This window comes from Protopterus annectens, chromosome 4.part0 (assembly GCF_019279795.1).
Source record: "Protopterus annectens isolate FY-2018-M chromosome 4.part0, PAN1.0, whole genome shotgun sequence".
NCBI classification, from domain to species: Eukaryota; Metazoa; Chordata; order Ceratodontiformes; family Protopteridae; genus Protopterus; species Protopterus annectens.
In genome coordinates, this window is record NC_056733.1 from 856,348,587 (window position 1) to 856,368,703 (window position 20,117).

Below are 20,117 nucleotides of genomic sequence, written 5' to 3' on the forward strand. Positions count from 1 at the left end.
ATCTGGCATTTTAACAGGGGTGTGTACACTTTTTATATCCACTGTATATACACACTCACACACACACACACACACACACATATATATATATATATATATATATATATATATATATATATATATACATATATATATATATATATATATATATATATATATATATATATACACACCAATTCCAAGATCACACTACAGCAGAGAGTTGATCAGGTCCCAATCCCCACCTTAGCTTGAGCTCAAAAATCACTAACTTGCACAGTGAAATGTTTCAACATTCAACTTTCAAACACTTCAATGTTCTGTTATTTCATATGTTGACATTTTGGTAAGTCAATAATCTAACATACATCCATATATACATATATAGTATCCTTAGAAATTACATGACTAGCTAAAATGGCAGGTATTTTGTATTAGCCCTTCAGTATGAACGTCACTTTTCAGTACTCAGCAAACCCAAGTGGTTTCCTGTGAAACAGCATATAATACTTCTACTCAAAGTCTTGGAGTTTAATAAAATCTGATGCTTTCCCTTTATTGGCAAGTAGATTAACTCCTCCTAATTTTTCATGTCATCTAAGATATCACAGCAGAGAAATGCTTTTGCATTATGTATAGATCTGCAATTGTAGGACTGCATATACAACTGCTGACCTCATTGGATCCAAACAAAGCGAAAGTTTTAAAACATGAAGAGAACAAGTCTAAGATGACTTCCTTGCTTAGTTTAGCAGAAACATGTTTAGCAGGAATGGAAACCAAATCAGAAGTAGATAAAAATCAGGCAGCAACTGAATGTGTCAAAAACTAATGAAAGAATATAAGAAGGATCAGATGAGAAGGCAAGAAATGTGGAAAATGCATAAATATAGTTGCATGCACAGAAAACTCCTGGAGCAGCCACATTTTGAATAGGATCTGATGCAGGAATGGTTAAGGACAGGTGAATTTAAACCAAAAGATGGAAGGTTCATATTGGCGGCCCAGGATAGTGGACTACAAATAGTTTGGTTTACAAAGTCCATTGAGTATGTGGGCAGTGGTGTAGCTAGAGTTTGTGCCACCTGGGACTGTCTTTCAGTTTGCCGCCCCCCCCCCCCCCCCCACAAAATCATGGTCAAATTGGGCCCCCCATACACAGCCCTCCCACCCTGCAGTCATTCCAGTGTTCCATTACTTGGCTATTTCTCCCCATTTACTATAACTTCTGTAATGTGCACACAGTTTTATGCTTTACTTCTACAATTATTATTTGGGTTTAATTTAAAACTTTTATTTTAAATTTTATAGCACAAACACAAACACTGATAGACATCTGTTAAAATAAAGCAATACAGTCTCACAATGAAAACAGACTTAGCATTAAAACGTCTTTGCCCTTGAAACTCACATTCATTGAAACAGTATTGAACCCCACATTCAAAGGAAAATACATTTGGCCAGTGTCAGATAAAGTTTACCTTTGAACGGTTTTCAAATCATAGGCCCCTTGCACACATATTTAGGACTATGTAACATACATGTGTTCTTTGATTCACCTTCCTGATTGTATTAAATTATATTCCTTGTATAATACAGCACACTTGTTAGAGTATGTTTTAAATTTATTGTTTTGAACATTTTTCCAGTAAGCAATGAAACAAAATGTCTGAACCCATAATGACAAAACTGCACAATTCAGAACATTTCCATCATAAACTTCTACTCAAAACCTCTGTCGTTACAAACCACCAGTCAGTAAATATGCACAATTTCTGCAGAAGTAAAAGTCATCTAAATAATTCCACATTAAAGAGATCTGTAACTAATGAAGAAGTTGCTGCTAGCAAACAACTTTATATTTCATTGTTTCATCTACTAATAAAGCACCTGTTGCCCTTGAAGAATAAATTGCCTATGTTACATTAAAAAGGTACTATAAGCTGGTAATATTGCAATAGGGAATGGATGGCAAACTAATAACAGGTTCATAGTTACTATATCTTTTCCAGAGGAGGACATTCTCAGGACTACAGCAGCCACCCCCTTTAAAGTACAACACAATGCAAAATCAGCAATCCATGTATATACTGTGAGAGTAGAACCCAGAGCCTTCTGCATCAAAAGCAAGTATATTACCTGTTGTGCTACTAACAATGCTGTTAAACAGTTTAGCACAATAGTGATATAATTTGCTAAACAGCAGTTGCACGATACAAACAGACTTGGCATAAGCAGCACTAAACTTCTCTTCCCCCTGAAGATCTCAGCTCCTTGTAAAGTGCACTTGGCACTCAACTATATCTCTCAACTTTGTATCACAAGAAATCTGGAAAAAGCCAAAATGTATGGGGGGGACAAAGGCTCAAAAACCAGGGACACGTTTTAAACATTGTATAATCTTAGAATGTTGCTAGAATAAAATGTTTTGTGTTACCATGCATTTCCTGAAAGATAGGAAGACTGAAACTTAAATGGCTATCATTATTTAATGAATTCAGTCCTCACCGATTTGCCAGTAATCCATAAATTTTAAGAGGAACTGACCATAAGTATGAGCCACACACTCACACACACACACACACACACACACACACACACACACACACACACACACACACACACACACACAGTATACAGTATATGTAATGTACATAATAGCAGATACAAAAATATTATTCCAGAGAAGCTAAACGAGCAACCAACTTCCAAAGAATGTAAGCAAACAATCAATTAGGGAACCACTGATATTTCTTCTTTACTCTAGAACTGTAACTCTTTTTTCAAAAGATAAAATTTGCTCAACAGAAATCTTTCAGCAACTTAAGATGGCCACCAAGCCCCCAACAAGTAGTATAGCAACAGCACTGCAATGAAAAACATCTCACTTTAAATATACTCCTTACAGTTTTTATATTCCTGTAACATGCACATTATCATTTCTCGGTAACATAGTTAAAACCATCCGCCAGCCTATTTCATAAATGCATTAAATGAAGCAGGATGGGAAGCTGTACATTTTCACAGCAGAAATTTAGATTAACTGAAAAACATGTAGATATTTTTCGCTACACAGCAGATCACTCAGATTACCTTGCTTTCAACAAAAAAACAAGACTCCAGAAGAGATGAGGGCATTGTAATGTCAACTTATCAAGTGCCACTATTATGAAAAGAAACACACACAAATGTCAGAATATTTTGTTTTCTGGAACGCGTAGAGTAATTTACATTCTTAATGGACTATATGCACAAATCTAATGACGGAGTGAGTTTCTGCAAAATCCCATAAAACTAGCATTAAAGCATTTAACAGAAATGTTTAAAATCTTAAAAATGATAGCCCAGTAACTATTTTGAACTCAGAGAAGTACATAAACTATACATAAATGGACACCTTGTAAATACATGGCACAAATACATACTACTGTCTGTATTTCTGACACAAGTTATGAATATGAACCAGTCATTGTATTATAGTGGCACAAAATGTTCCTAGTAATAGTTTGTATAAGCAGACAGATGCACAAATGTATGCATAATACATATACGCATGCACTAACATATGCACATAATGAAGTAAGTGAAAGCCCAGGAATAGAATTGCCCAGTGCTATGCTGCCGCATTCTCTAAGTGTCCCCAGAAAGAGCTGCTGGCTGGTAGGACCCTTTACACAATTGTCCTGGCTGTCACCAGCCACTTTCTCAAAGAATATCTACAGAATGTTCAGTCAAAGTGTTTGTGTCTTGTTATTAAAGCAATTTAAAACACACACACACACACACACACACACACACACACACACACACACACACACACACACACACACACACATATACACACACACCATACCTCTCAAGTGTATGTACCTCATTACGAGGAACGTACCTCATTTGGAGTCTTAACAAGTTCATGTTCCTCAAAGTTCCTCAATGTTCCACATTGAAAGACTCTGTCAAACATTCAGTCTCAGGAATTTTTTTAAGTGAAATCCATGGTAAATAGAAATGAATCATATTAATTCATTAAAAGATCTTCTTTATAAGTAAAACCAGCATATTTTAACCATCTTATGGCCTTCCTAGTTGAAGTTGCTAGTAAAGCATTAGTATGTGTTCCACATTTTGCCCATTTGTTCCACATTACGAGGGCTAGTGTTCCTCATTTTGGAGATGGAAGGTTGAGAGCTATGACACACACACACACACACACACACACACACACACACACACACACACACACACACACACACACACACACACACCAAATCTGGGATAGAAAGCATGAAATATTTACAAATTCAAATTCTGTTAATGGAACGGTGATAGTGAACGGCAAAGCATTGTGCAGTGTGTGGGCGGAAAGGAATGAACAGGATGTCTGCGTGACAATGTAAATGCAAGCACAAACATGCCTCAGAACAGCCTTAAAAACAAAACAGTATTTTTAATTAAATGTGAGTCCCAAAAGTACCACCAGGGAGGACCCCCCCCCCCCCCAGCTATGCCACTGCATGTGGGAGAAATGCACAAATGCAGATTCTGTAAAACAGAACTGGAAACAGTCCCACATCTTGTTGCTGGGTGTAATACACTAATGGGAGAGGGCCTGTATATTGAAAGGCATAATAATGCGGCAGGATTGTTGCTTATGGGATTGTGCAAACATTACAATATTGAAGTAGCTGAGAATCATTGGAAACATGAGTCACAAAGCACTATAGAGATTGATGAAGTTTATATCACATTGAAGCACTCATTACCAACTGTTCAAAAATTAGATGCAAGAAAAATAAATAGTAGTCCATAAAAAAAAAAACAAAAGTAGCATCAATCATTGTAATTGCTACACCCATTGATTACAGAGTCTTGTGTATAGCGTGACACTAAGTCATAAAAGACAAGGATTTGCAGACAGAAGTAAGGGCAATGTGGAAGAAGGATACCCAGACAGACCCAATAGTAGTAGGAGCAATGGGTCCAATAAAAAGGAATTTGCAGTCTTATTTAGATATGCTACCAATACATGTAACTGTATGAATTGCAGAAGGAGCCATTTCTGGGCATGTTGCAGGTGCTGCAAAGAGCATGGTGGACTAACTTCAAAGACTGAACTTTAATCATGTCTTGACTTGGGAATAGGGTCCATTCCTATCATGGGATTAGATACCCAAAAGACTTGGAGAAATTAAACCGGGAAATGCTTTTGCTCTGAAAAGACCACATCATTAATTCATGCTTACTGACCATGCCATTTCCATAATCAGGCCCAGAATGTGGCATTCCTCTCATGCATCTTTGAGTCAAAGTGATCATAAATCATTTCAATTCCAGTTAATAACTTCATTCAAGATAGAGCCAAATGCTGCTATTTTTAGCACCAAGTGAAAACATAAATTCCCTCAATCCTCCCTTTTTCCATCACTTTAGAATTTTGCCCCCCTAAAATACCGGCAGCATCTTCCTCTGTTAAACATTATGAACTTATTAATTTGAACTACACGAGGTCATCTGTTTACTTCTTGAACTTCATTGTACATCTCACTTTACTGTAAATATTAATTACCTTCAGTATTTTTAAATAAAGATGTCTTCACAACTGTTTATTGCTTTTCATAGGTGAATACTAGGCTAATTGCCCTGAAGGGCCATTTTAAACCTAGCCAATATCTCATTATGAGGGTCAAACTCTGCACCGTGCATTTATGAGGCAAAGACCTTAACCATTATGCAAGACCCACACTTTGTCTTTGAATCTTGATGCTTGTTAACATTGCATGTTGTACCCAGGCTATGTCTGAAACAGACCTGCTATGAACCAGCACATTATATCAACTCAAAAGATACATGATGTTTGGAACCAAGTTCACTAAAATGTGGAATTTGCATGACTGGCTAGAATTAACATATAATTACTGCCACACAACTGCAAAATAATGCAGTTATATTTTTGAAATTGACCTTACAAACTTTGCCTGTAACCATAAGAGACAAGCAGCTATGCTAAAGACCTAATAGAGTGTGTGTGTGTGTGTGTGTGTGTGTGTGTGTGTGTGTGTGTGTGTGTGTGTGTGTGTGTGTGTGTGTGTGTGCTAAAATGTGGTTAAGTAGCTGCACAGACTTCTAGCAGCCAGACAGTTCTGTGTTATTATCGTCAGTTTTGAGTTATTGTCTTGACTAACAAGAAGAGCAACAAGCAAAAGGATTTTAGAAACATTGTTTTTTTTAATTTGAAGCTGCTACACCCCAGTGGAAAAAAATCATGCTGGATCTGGTCAGAGAGCTGTTAATTATTCTGCAACTATCCAAGATGAGGCCTTGTATTCTGTTCACATTTAGCTGGCTTGAGAGCCAAAGATAAGAAAAGGGATTCCCTTAGAGCAACTTGAATATCCCCCCTTCTTTGCATCCACCTCTTGCTCTGTTTTGTCTGTGTCATTACAGTTTCTTGCATATGTTTCCTTGGTTAACACATAATAAATTCCCTTGTTAGTGTGTGCTATACTTACCAGTGACTAAAATGTGTGAAGCTGCATTCTTCCAATTTAGTGGTTGGAGCTGGTGTGCATGTTTTTCTAGTTTAGGAATTCCATTTTACATGTATTTGATGTGCTATATAATAGTAGGTCATTAATTAGCACAGTGCAGAAAACCATTTTAGATATAAAAATACATCCATATAGTTTTCGAATATTCCAGTCCCCGTCACATTCCAAAAGCATGTTAATCATTAAATCATCAAATTACCAGTTGGTCTGCATACCATGTAAGAATGTGTGTCTGTGCATCCTGGAATAGACGGGTGTTCTGCCTGAGACTGGCTCCTTTGCTTTATGCTGTTGCATACCAGGACAGATAGAGTCCTTTTCACCTGAGACTAATTAATTTGAAGTGGGTATCTGAGGATAAATGAAGAAATTAAAGAGCACAAAGTATTATTTGGAGCTGAAAGTACTCTTACTTGTTTTTATGTCTCCTGCTGATCTCCAAAATTAATAATTTGAGGGGGAGGGTCTTCCTCTTCTGTGATTAACTTTCTGATGTCACTTCTTTTCTCTTTTAGGGTTTTCGTTAGGGTTTACGATCCGACCCCACACAAAAGGAATATGGATGTGGGGTCTTCCTCATCCCAGAAATCCTGAATATTGTCTACTTCTCCTTGATACAGAGGGAATGGGAGATACTGAGAAGGTGAGTTTGCTGTAGTTCTAAACTTGTCTCTAGCACACATTGTTTGGGGATCTATACCCTGAGTGTAATGCATTGTAAAAATAATTTCAAGCATTCAGAGATGCACAGTTCCTGCACTGTAGTAAAGGTATTTATTCAGTGGTGTCAGTTAGAGGTGGTCACTTTTATTCATTTCTTTTTCTTGTAATTATAGGATCATAGGATCATTGGAAGTTACTAGGCTATTGGCCCTGATGCCCTTATAAGTCTAGCCAAGAGTTTAGCCCATGTTTAGCCCATGTTTGAACAAGTCAACACCCAAGCCCCTGTCCAGCAGGGACACAGGTGGAATCCCAGGGGTGTATTTTCTGTTTCCCATCCAGTTATCCAAGTTGTGCTTAAAAAGGGATAATGAGGTACTCTTCTTGACACGGACAGGGAGCCTGTTCCACAGATGGGGAAGTCTCTAGGACACATCTGTTCTGCCAACAAAACCTATTGATGTCACAGACCAGGATGAGGTCGCACGTGTGGGTTACTCAAGTGGAGCTTGACTTGCGCATATACAGCAATCCAATCAAGGCGGGGTCTGAGAATGCTTTGTATGCCAGACAGAGGTCACCTCTGAGGAGTCTGTATGAAACTGAGTAGAGGGACAGGGCTTTTAGCCTATCTGTGTAGGGTAAATGTTTGAGGCTCTGGATTCTCCAGGGGAAAAACCTCTGTGGTCTCTCCAGCTGCTGCATGTGCTTTGCAAGGTACATGCCAAAGGAGGCATTGTACTCGATAATTGGCCTAATAAGGGAAGAATTCAGGGATGTTATGATCTCCTTGTTCTTGGATGAGATACCCTTACTTATGAGGTGAGCCATGTAGAAAGCTTTCTGCACAATGGAAGTAACATGGTGGTCAAAACTCTGGTTGCTATCAACCTGGGTGCCCAAATCCCTCACAACTGATTGTGTGCTTAGGACATTGTTATTAATGTAATAATATGTGAGGACATTACTTTCCCCAAAAGAGATTATGATGCATTTTTGGCATTCAACTTGAGGCCATATTTCTGGCACCAGTCATTTGTTTGGGTGAGACCCTCTTGGAGGATGTCCACATAACTTGGGGAATTGATGCCCGCCCAGCTTGCAGTCATCTGCACACTTGGTCAGCCATAGCCCACTGGTTTTGGCCTGCACCTCAGAGAAATATATCCCGAATAACAGAAGCCCCAAGACTGACCCCTGCGGTATGTCGCTCATTACAGGTCTACTGCTTGAGGTGGCTTCCCCTATTTTGATTAGGTGGGTTCTATCAGTGAGCCAGTTTGCTACCCATCTGGTACCATAGGGATTGATGCCTAGTTGAGAGAGTTTATCTATTATGCCAGAGTGGGGAATAGTGTTCAAGGCTTTGGCCAGGTTAAGGTAGGCAGTGTGTACCATCTTCCTCTCGTCTATGGCTTTTGTGACTGTCTCAATTAAGTCGACCAGATTTAACAGACATGACCTCCCCTTGACAAAGCCAAATTGTGAGGGGTCGATTGTTTGGAAGTTGCCGATGTTGCTGTTAATGAGGTCCATGATAATCCATTCCATGGCCTTGCAGATCAGGCTAGTTAGGCTGAAGGGTCTATAAATTTCCAGATCAGTGGACACTCCACCTTTGTGTAAAGGGATGACAGTGGCTGTCCTCCACTCAGCTGGGACAAAGCCGGTACTCAGGCTTTTGTTGAATAGGGTGCCTAATGGTGCTGCGAGTTTCTGACTGAGTTCATGTAGGATGCAGCCTGGGATGTCCCATGGAGGCTGTATTTCTTGCCTTTGAGAGGGCAGTGATGACCTGTTCCTTAGAGATAAGGGGAGGGGGCAGGTACTCGGGATGTCCTGATTTACTGATGGAGCGACAGACGGGGTGAAGCTTTTGCTGAATCTGGCAGCCAGTAGGTTGGCTATATCTACGGCATTTGTGTATGTGGTGTCCTTTACTACCAGTTCAAAACAGATCTGGGTGCTTCCTCTGAGATTGCGGACATATGTGAAGAAGGCCTTATGATTGTCTCTAGTAGATGTGGCCAATTTGGACTTGAAGTTGGCTTTAGAGGATTTCACTAGTGCTCTTATTTGCTTGTTCAGGCTAAGGAGAGATTGATTCCAATTAGGCACTTGCCCCTTCTTGGTCCTGGACAAAAGTTTTTCTTTTTGTTATATAGTTTATTTATTGCAGATGTCCACCAGACAGGTTTACTCTTCTTTGCGGCAGATGATTTTGTCCTGTCTGGTATTCCTGATTCCATACATCAATATAAATACTCTTATAGTACTTTGGTGTAGATTTGGACATCGGTGTCAGTTTCTACAGAAGGGAAGGGGGCTGTGAAGCTGTATATACCATCCCTCAGGAGGTTGTAATCAGCTTTGGAGAAGTTTTTTTTTTTTACCCTAGCTAGAGGGGGGTCAGGGGAGATGGTGACTTTGAAAGTGACCTCTTTATGGTCGGATCTTACCAGGGAGGATGATACTGTAGGGATGCTGCAGTGGTTACTCATGTTGGTTATGACTAACTATTCCAAGGCATTTGCATTGATAAAATTGAGGAATCTCTGGGCATTTCTGTTTTGGCATGAGTAGTTTTTCCAATCTATGGTGGGGTAGTTAAAGTCACCCAGTATCAGGGTAAAGATTTGAATCTTGATAGATTCGAAGAGGTCCAGATAGGTGGAGTGGACATCTTGAGTCAAATTTGGGGGGCCTGTAGCTAGCTATGATTTGAATAGGGGGCTTGTCAACAGTTAACTGCACCTGGGGTGTCTCCTGTGTGTCATACTGTTTCACCAGCCTGAAGGTGTGTGTGTCTTTGCTATATCCTGAAAATCCACCTCCTTTGGCTTTGCTGTCCACAGTTTGGGGTCTGAATGCATGATAGGATGAGTAAACAGGTAAGGCTGGGGTGCTGTCCGCAGCTTTTAACCAGGTTTCTGTGACTGCATAAATGTCAGCATCTTCCAGGGTTAAGAATACTTGCAATGACTGCAGTTTCATGTTTAGACTCCTAGCGTTTAGCAGCATGACTTTAATTTGTGTTTTGTTGAAATTGTTATGTTGGTAGTGTCAACCTCATGACTTTTATTAAAAAAGGCACTATGGGGAAGGCAAGGGCCTTTGCCAGAAGCCTGAAGTCCAAGTGAGACAAATGCAGGCCATCTCTAGCAAAGCGTCATGGTCTGTTAATCATATCTTCCCAGGTTGTCAGGTACTGGATCCCCCTGGAATGACACCAGAAACTAAGCCAATTCTTAAAGTCAATAATTTTCTGCTTGTACTGAGGCATCATTCTGGGTGAAGGTAGAATGGTGCTTAAGTATAGGGACATACCTGTCTGGGACACATTCAGAAAGATTAATCATGTCTCTCTTCATATAGTCCAGGGAGGTACATCTCAGGTTGTTCATGCCATCATGGACTATGACAGAGTCATAACAGTACGTGTTGTTGGGAGACTTGAGTGTGTGTGTGTGTGTGTGTGTGTGTGTGTGTGTGTGTGTGTGTGTGTGTGTGTGTGTGTGTGTGTGTGTGTGTGTGTGTGTGTGTGTGTGTGTGTGTGTGTGTGTGTGTGTGTGTGTGTGTGTGTGTGTGTGTGTGTGTGATATGATGGATTCTGGCACCTGACAAACAACTAACCGTTACGTTCTCCTTATCTAGCCTGGTGAAAGTCACATCTGTGTGTCTCACAGTGGAGTTTATGGTTAGGTCTTAGTGGTTGCGAGACACAGGTGTGTGGACTATGCGTGGTATGCAGCGTGGAGGGTTGTGGAGTTCGCATGCATTTTTGCCTCTGTGGCCTCCTTTGTTTGATTTTGTTTTTGTTGAGAACCTCCGCATATGTGGGTGTGTGTTGTGTAGTTGTAGGTGGTGTTTGAGGTGTAGTGATTGCGTTGGCAACCTTCTCAGTGCCAGATATACTGGCTTGTGAGGAAGAGAGCATAGACTCTAGGTTCTTAATGTAATATCATCTCTCAGAAATTGTGTTCCTAGGTGGTGGTAGTAGATAGTTGTCCATGTACATGAGGCAGTTGCTACACTGTCTCAGAATGCCCATATCAACCAGGCTGGCAGGAGAAACCACAGGAAATTGTCCATCCACATTTTTCAGAATCTGAGGGAGAGAGGCAGGGAGAGCTATGTTGTAGGCCTAAAGCCCAAGTGCTTAAACCAAACTAAGAGGCTTAGAATAGCACAATTTAAACAGGCTAAAAACAAGCAGTAATAAATGCAGTAGAAAAGATGCAATTGAACACTTTAGAGAACAAGTAGCAGAAAAAGCCAGATGAATTAGTAGAGTAGGAGGAGGAAACACAACTACTGTAAAAGCAGCTAAATAAACTTTTTTTTACTAAAGGAGAAAGGAGGAACAGAAGATAATTCAAGGTTAAGAAGCTAAGGGTGTTGGCCTTCCAAAATGTTCTCTCTGTATTAGGTAGAATGAGCTAATGAGATTGGACAAGGAGGAGTGTCCCAGATCAAATTTACGGTAGGGGCAGGCAACTGCAAAGCCACCAAGTTTAAGAACACGACAGCAATAGGGAGGAATGGTGTATAACTATGCTACAGCTACTAGCTACACTATTTTAGGCAGAAAACACTACAGAAATGCTTATCACAGCAGAAAAACAGCAGGGAAACACTAAATTAAAGTTTTAAACAAAAAAGGAGCAAGGAGACTCTAAAGAATGCTTTCAACTGCAAACAAATCAGTTATATGAGACACTCCTTGGCAGGAAAATCAGAACAAGCAAACAGATGCTTGACAAGTGGAGAAAATTTCCAGTTAATACCTTTCACACAGTGAAACTAGCTAAAAAAAAAAGCCTTACAAACAGTGAGACAGTAACAAAAGTGATTTATCAGGCCCAGTAAGGCAGACAATTGCAGTACCACGGTGCAGATTAGTTTATAGCAATAAAATACAGTAAAAAGTGGGCAGCAGACAATACAAGTGCAATAAATGGTAAGAATAAGCAATAACTAGTAAAAATAAGCAAGAAAACAGGATACTTATTGTTATATATCTCAGATCAGAGTTGTGGTCAGTGCCCCTATTTCATTCAGCTCAGTGTGAGTAAGCCACTTAGTGCATCATAATAAAATTTTCAGCTCTTCTTGTGAAATCCCAATTATGGCTATACTTCATAGCAGTTGTACTATTTTGGAAGAAAGTGGGAAAAACATTTCATGGTTGCTGACTTCTGTACAGTCACTGAGACATAGTTTAAAGTCATAGAGAGCACACTGGCAGTGCAAGGTTATAATGCCTTCCACACATTTAGAGTAGCTACTACAAAGACAGTGCCCAAAGGTGGAGTTGTCTAGATTTACATCAGAAATAAATATTCCTCAAGGCTGATCAAAACAGGATGATTGACTTGAACTTCTCCGTATTCAAATCACAATAGGCAAAATCCCATACCACCTCCTTTCAAGCTATAGGTGACCCTCTATGACCCAGGAAACCATAACATGTATTTAACCTTATTGGAAGCACTCACCAACCAACCCTATACCATATTCATGGGTGACTTTAATTACCCCACTATTAACTGGGAATTATATATGACACCAACTGCAGGTGCACAGATTCCTGGATTTTGTAAATACATACTCCCTGGTCCAGGCTGTCGGTATGCTGACCATGGGTGTAAACATATTGGATCTAGTCATCACTAACATGGGAAAGTTCTGCACACCTCCTAGTGTAATATCCTCTCTGGTAAGGTCAGACCACAAGACAGTCTCATTTGAAGTAAAAATAAAACCCAGAAATCTAGCTATCCCTGGAATGTTCAGGAACTACTGTAAAGCTAACTTCCTACTATTAAATGATAACCTGGCAAAATTTCAAGCCCCATAAACCCTGAGACTACTGCTGCCTATGCAGAACTGTTCACAGAACCCCTAGCATGCTAATTGCTGCATAGATGCCGCTGTACCCATTAGGAATAAGTACAGAACCAACTAAGAAACAATCTACCCTGATGAAATTGCACATTCAATAGGCAGAAAAAACAGAAAGAAGACAATCATGGCAAAAATTAGGAGGAGTAGAACATAGCAGGATAAAAGCACTCTTATGAAACTAAACATTCAACTCAGAGGACAAATAAAGTCTACCAAAGCCAAATTTCAGGTAAATTTGGCCTCCCAGTCCAAGGACAACCATAAAGCATTCTTTAGAAATGTCCGCAACCTCAAAGGCCATACACTATTGTATGCAGAGCTCATTGTTAATGGAGTCAACTATACTGCATCAGAAATAATAGCAAATCTACTGGCAGACAAACTCATCTCTGACTTTACCCCTTTTTCTCCCCCCCAACCTTCAGTTCATAGGTTCATAGGTTCATAGGTTCATACTAGGCTATCTGCCCTAGGGCATTTATAAGCCTAGCCAGAATGTGTTTGGCTTTCGCCACCCATTTGAAATTAATTTTGCTATGCCCTTTTTCGAGGTTAGTATACTGTGCCTCTATCTAACAGTGACACAGAAGTGATACCCGGGGTGAACCTACGATCTCCCATCCACTCATCAAGATTCCTCTTGAAGAGAGTCAATGAGGGACTCTGCCTAACCTGGACTGGGATTTTATTCCAGAGTGAAGGGAGCCTCTGGGTTATGAATCTGTCCCTCCAGCATGTCCTATTTATTTCAGTGCTGAGGTTCAAGTCTCTCGAGCGCGTAGCTCGATGGGATTTGGATTTTTGAGGTGCAGCATGTCCATTAATTCCGGGTTGGACATGGCTTTATACGCCAGGCACAGATCGCCTCTGAACAGGCGGTATGCCACTGAGTAGAGCTGGAGTTTCTTTAACCGGGCAGCATATGGCATCTGTTTGAGCCCTTTGATCCTCTTGGTGAGGTACTTTTGGGGTCTTTCCAGTTGCTGCAGGTGTCTGGTAAGGTACATCCCAAAAGGGGCATTGTACTCAATTATGGGCCTGATGAGGGATGAGTAAAGAGGCACGATGACCTCCCCTGATCTAGATGTGAATCCCTTCATGATTAGGTGGGCTATATAAAATGTTTTTCTAACCACTTTGGCCATGTGGTTGTCAAATGAGAGATTGCTATCAACTTGGGCCCCCAGGTCCCTAATTACTTCTTCTGTACTTAATGGATTTCCACCTATGTGGTAATTTGTGGGCACTTTGTTTTTGCCAAAGGCGATGACTATACACTTTTTGGCATTTAGCTTGAGGCCATGGCACTGGCACCAGTTGTCTGTTTCTATGAGGCCCTTTTGGAGGATGCTTGTGTCGGCTGGAGAGTCAATTATGGCACCCAGTTTGCAGTCATCTGCGAACTTGGTCAGCCACAGTCCTTCCATGTTGGCCTGTACCTCCGAGAAATATATACCGAACAAGAGAGGTCCCAGGACTGAGCCTTGTGGGACACCACTTGTAACTGGTTTGGAGTCTGACATGGCTCCAGCAATTCTAACCATGTGGGTTCTGTCCTTGAGCCAGTTTGCAATCCATCTAGTGACATAGGGGTTTATATTTAAGCTGGTGAGCTTATCTATAATGCCCGAGAGGGGTATTGTATTGAAGGCTTTTGCGAGGTCCAGGTAGGCTGTGTGGACCACCTTCCCCTCGTCAATGGCCTTGGTGACTGTTTCAAAGAAATCAACCAGGTTTAAGAGGCAGGATCTGCCCTTAACAAAGCCGAACTGGGTAGGATCCAGTGTTTGTAGGTCCCCAATATCTTTATTTATGAGGTCCATGATGATCCTTTCAATAGTTTTGCAGACCAAGCTAGTCAGGCTTATGGGGCGATAGTTTCCAGGATCCGTTGAGGCACCACCTTTATGGAGAGGGACCACTGTTGCTGTACGCCACTCTTTGGGCACATATCCTGTAGTAAGGCTGAGATTGAACAGTAGTTTTATGTTTGGGTTTAGCTCTTCTTTGAGTTCATGTAGGACATAGCCCGGGACACCATCTGGTCCCATTGATGCTGTGTTTTTTGCTTTGGAGAGGGCGGCTCTTACCTGAGCATCTGAGATGTCAGGGGGCAGCACTCTGCTGGGATAGATATTTGCCCTTTGGTGGGGAGGGGAGAAGTTTGCGCTGAACCTGTCAGCTAGGATGTTGGCAATGTCTGTGGGTTCGTGTATTTTTGTCATTTTGGACTAATTCTGAGCATATCTGGGAATTACCACCCAGGTTCCTAACATAACTAAAGAAAGCCTTGTGATTATCCTTAGTGTCCTGTGCAATTTTTCTCGAAGCTGGCCTTAGACAATTTTATGTGTGCCCGTAGTTTTTGCTAATACTGATCAGTGATGCCTTCCCTTTTGGGATTTTGCTTTATCATTTAGTAGCTTCCTCCTTCTATTGTATAGTTTGTTTATGGTTGGGGTCCACCAGACAGGAAGTCTGCCTTTGGAGGATTGGGTCTTGGTTTTATTTGGGATCGCATGATCCATGCATTCCTGAAGGTGTTCATAGAATGCGTTTATAAAGGATTCTGCAGTCTGGGCTGTATTTTCCACAGGCCCGGGGCTTTGAAGGATTCCACCTCAGTTTTGAGGAGTGTAAAATTTGCTTTAGAGAAGTTTTTCACTGTGGTTTTCTGGGCAGGGGTGGGGTCGGGATGTGAATATCCAGTGAGATTAGTTTATGGTCTGATCTTACCAGTGAGGGATACACTTCTGGTCTGGAGCATAGAGTCCCCATGTTGGTGATGATCAGGTCCAGTATGTTTTCCCCTCTTGTGGAGTGGTAACAAGTTGTTCCATAGCATTTGAGTTTATAAATTCTAGGAACCTTTGGGCTAGGGTGTTGGAGCTAGAGTAATGCTCCCAGTCTATGTTTGGGTAGTTGAAGTCGCCCAATATAATGGTGTTTGGAGAGACCTTCATATTTTCCAGTGTTCTCAGGAAGGCCGAGTGGGGTTCCTGGGTTTGGGAGGGTGGTCTGTAGCAGGCTATAAACTGGAAGGCAGTTTTACCCACTGTTAGTTGCACATGGATAGTCTCTGATGCTTCGTGCTTTGCCACCAACCTGGAGGTGTGGGTATCTTTGATGAATATCGATACTCCCTCCTTTTGTGGTTCGGTCCAAGTTTTGGGGCCGAAAAGCATGGTATGAGGTATAACCTGGTAGTGCTGGGGTGCTCTCGGGAGCCCTGAACCAGGTTTCTGTTACTGCACAGATATCGATGTTCTCCATGCTAAGGAGAATTTCGAAAAGTGCATCTTGAGGTTTAGACTTCTGGCGTTGAGTAGCATTACTCTTAGTTTCTTATCCTTTGTGATACCTATGGAGGTGGGTTTGTCTTTGAGCCTTGCCTAAAAAGGCACTATGGGGTAGCAAGAGCCTTGCCAATATCCGAAAGCTCAGGGTGACAGGTGCAAGCCATCCCTAGCGAAGCATCGTGGCTTGTCGAGCATATCATCCCAAGCTGACAGGCATTGATCCCCTTTGAATGACACCAGTACTTAAGCCAATTGTTGAAATTGATCATCTTGTCTTCATATTGTGGCATCATTCTTGGTGAGGGTAAGATGCTACTCAAGGTCAGGGTCATACCGGCCTGGGCTACATGCTCAGAGAGCTCCTTTATGTCTCTTTTCATGTAGTCCAGGGAGGTACGTCTCAGGTCATTCACACCAGCATGGACAATCACTGAGTCATATTTGTACTTGCCTTGGAGTGACCTGAGTGCTTGTGTTATGTGGCGGATCCTAGCACCTGACAGGCTGCTCACCGTGACCCTCTCCTTGTCCAGCCTGGTGAGCGGTTCGCCAGTGTGCCTGACGATAGAGTCACCTATTACAAGTGTATCAGGTGTGTTGTTTAGTCTTAAGGGCTGTGACTGTTTGGCACACTGGCTTTGTGAGATATGTGTTGCATGTGTTTTGTTTTTGCAGCGGCTGCTTGGGTGTCTGCTTTGGAGGTCTCTGCTGCTTCAGCAGATCTTTATTTAGAGCCTCAGTATGTTTTTGTGTGATTATGTGTTTGGTTTGCTGTCGTGGTAGGTCTATGTGAGACTGGAATTGTAGTGAGTATGGTTTCCTTCTCCTCCTGACTGGTTATGCCAGTACTGAGTTGAGAGAGCTTAGCCTCCAGTTTGGCTATATGGTTGCATCTCTCACATGTGTTGGAATTTGTTGGGAGGAGGAGAGGGTTGTCTGTGTACATGAGGCAGTTGTAACATTGCCTCAAGATTCCCAGATTCACCAGCTGGACCGGAGAGGAGATTGACAACTGACCTTTGGACATGCTAGAATAATATTGGGAATTCCTTAATAATTGAAAACCAGGGCCAGTGGGGAGTGAGGGTGTAGTGCTTTTAATTTTAGTGCTGACTTATATAATTGCTTTAGTGAGCAAGTGCCAGGTAACTTAAGTGCAATGTGTTACAGATAACTTAAATGCAAAAACGACAAACAGTAACTTTCTTTCAAGTGAAACAAGGAAATAAGTACAGTAAGCAATGCAGATATCACTAGTGAGCCACAGAAGCGCTGAGAAGCCGTGTATTAGGTGGAATTAGCGTTCCAGGGAAATAACAAGCAAACAAACAACAAGCATATAAACAGTGAAGAAATACCATCAAATATAAGTCCCCCTACTATCACTAGGGAACAGGTTGTCAATGCTCTCTCAAAGACAAAAAGCGCTGCATCAATGGGCCCAGACAATATCCCAGAATGCCTTCTAAATGGCATGAAACATGACCTATCAGGCCCTATGGAATCTGTTTAATGGTAGCTTCTGAACAGGCTTTATGCCTCACAAATGGAGAACAGCAACAGTCATCCCTCTGCATAAAGGTGGTCCATATACAGACCCTGGAAACTACAGACCCATAAGTCTCACTTGTCTCACATGCAAAGCCATGGAAAGAATTATCATGGAAATGATCAGTAATAACATAAGAAAAATCTAGACACTGGACCCAACCCAATTTGCTTTTATCAAGAGCAAGTCATTTCTCAGCCTGGTGGACTTCTTTGAGAAGGTCACCAAAGAAATGGATGAGGGCAAAATAGTTCATGTTGCCTACTTTGACCTGAGCAAGGAATTTGACATATTATCTCACTCTGACATTGTTGATAAACTCAAGAATTAGATATAAACCCTTATGTCATCTGGTGGATAACCAGCTGCCTCACAGACAGGATGCAGGAAGTTAGAATTGGGGAGTCCACCTCTATAAAGAGGCTATTCACAAGTGGAGTCCCTCAGGGATTGGTCCTGGACCACTCCTTTTGACATTTGCTTGTCTGAAGACAAGGGCTGTTGGCAAACAAATTTGCAGCCGAGTGCAAATTAGGAGCAGTCATAGAATCCCCACTGACACTAATGTTCTGTAGGAAAGGCTGACACAGAAAAATATTTTGTGTCAGAGCCATGGAGTAAAACTAATGCCAGAAAATATATAATAGTACCCTTCAGGAAGTCATCCACCGATGTTAACTATTATTTGACAACACAACCCTAAGTGTTGACCTGATAGTGGGTACACACATAGACAATAATGTAGCCTTATCACATGTCTACTATAGTTAGATAATCATACTGTGTTGTGCAGCTTATAAATAAATGTATGGCATCTAGATCCAAAGAGGTCATTGTTCCACTTTGTTCAGCATTCATCAGACCTAGCACTGAGTACAATGCCCCCTTTGATATGTATCTAAACATGCATATCCAACAACTGGAATGGTTCCTTACTAAAAATATACAGGGCGTAAGTAACGTGCTATGCAGACCACCTCAAAGCCCTATTCCAGTATTCTGCCTCCTGCAAGGTGTTGAGGAGATATCAATGCCTGACATACAAGGCATTGTTGGACTCCACCCAGATGGACCTCTTGGATATCCACAAAACAAACAACAACAGAATTACCCATTCTAAAGATTTAAAGCTTGCTTATGATATAAATAATATCTGCTGGTGATACAGCTATGTATCTTAGACTACCCCTTCTATGGAACAGGGCCCCCATCCACGTGAAGCAGAATTCCTCCATAACCCAATTCAATTGTAACTTGGATAGTTGGATTGGGAACATGAAATTATTCCCTGGTTTGGCACCTATGTCTCTAATGGATACATGTAACCTGTAAATGTTTCATCTCCCAAGCCTCTGCTTACACATATCAGGGGGTACCATAACTTGTCAGACACTTGAGATGCATGGTTAGTCTTAAAAAAGCCCTAGCTGTTGTTAGCATAGTACATACCTATAAAGCTATGACCCTATTGATGTGTTTCCATTGTCTAGTAGAAATATGTCAAGATAATTATATAAGTCTGTATAGACACATCCATGTGGTGCCTGCATCAAAAGGTTACATATGAACAGCAACACTATTGTGGTCCCTACAGCAGAGAACTGGACATGATGTGACAGAACATAACCATGCTGGCATGAGTCTTTATTTGGGTCATTTGCTGTTGTTTCCCATTTAGAGTTAGTTATTGAGTATGGCCTCCTTCTGACATGGATTACTTATATATCACCGGCCTGTTCATGTCAGTTACTAAGTGTGGCCTACTGCTGACATGAGGTACTTATGTAGTATGGCATACTGCTGACATGTGTTACTTATGTAGTGCCAGCCTGTGCATGTCAGTTATTGAGTATGGCCTACTGCTGATATGCGTTACTTATGTAGTATGGCCTACTGCTGACATGTGTTACTTATGTAGCACCAGCCTGTTTATGTCAGTTACTGAGTATGGCCTACTGCAGACATGTGTTACTTATGTAGTACCAGCCTGTTTGTATTAGTTATTGAGTATGGCCTAGGCTGACGTGTGTTACTTATGTAGTACCAGCCTGTTTGTATTAGTTATTGAGTATGGCCTACTGCTGACATGGGTTACTTATGTAGCATCAGCCTGTTCATGCCAGTTATTGAGTATGGCCTACTGCTGACATGGGTTACTTTTTTGGGTTTACT

At 41.2% G+C, this 20,117-nt stretch overlaps 1 protein-coding gene across 2 annotated transcripts in view; it reads left to right on the plus strand.

Moving 5' to 3' along the window:
- Nucleotides 1–20,117, plus strand: part of LOC122799628 (guanylate-binding protein 1-like) — a 983,968-nt gene that overhangs the window by 169,827 nt on the left and 794,024 nt on the right. For both annotated transcript variants that reach the window (XM_044068815.1, XM_044068816.1), the window contains exon 3: nucleotides 7,043–7,170. In XM_044068815.1, the coding sequence (XP_043924750.1) occupies nucleotides 7,043–7,170 (128 nt within the window). The remainder of the gene's footprint in view (nucleotides 1–7,042; nucleotides 7,171–20,117) is intronic.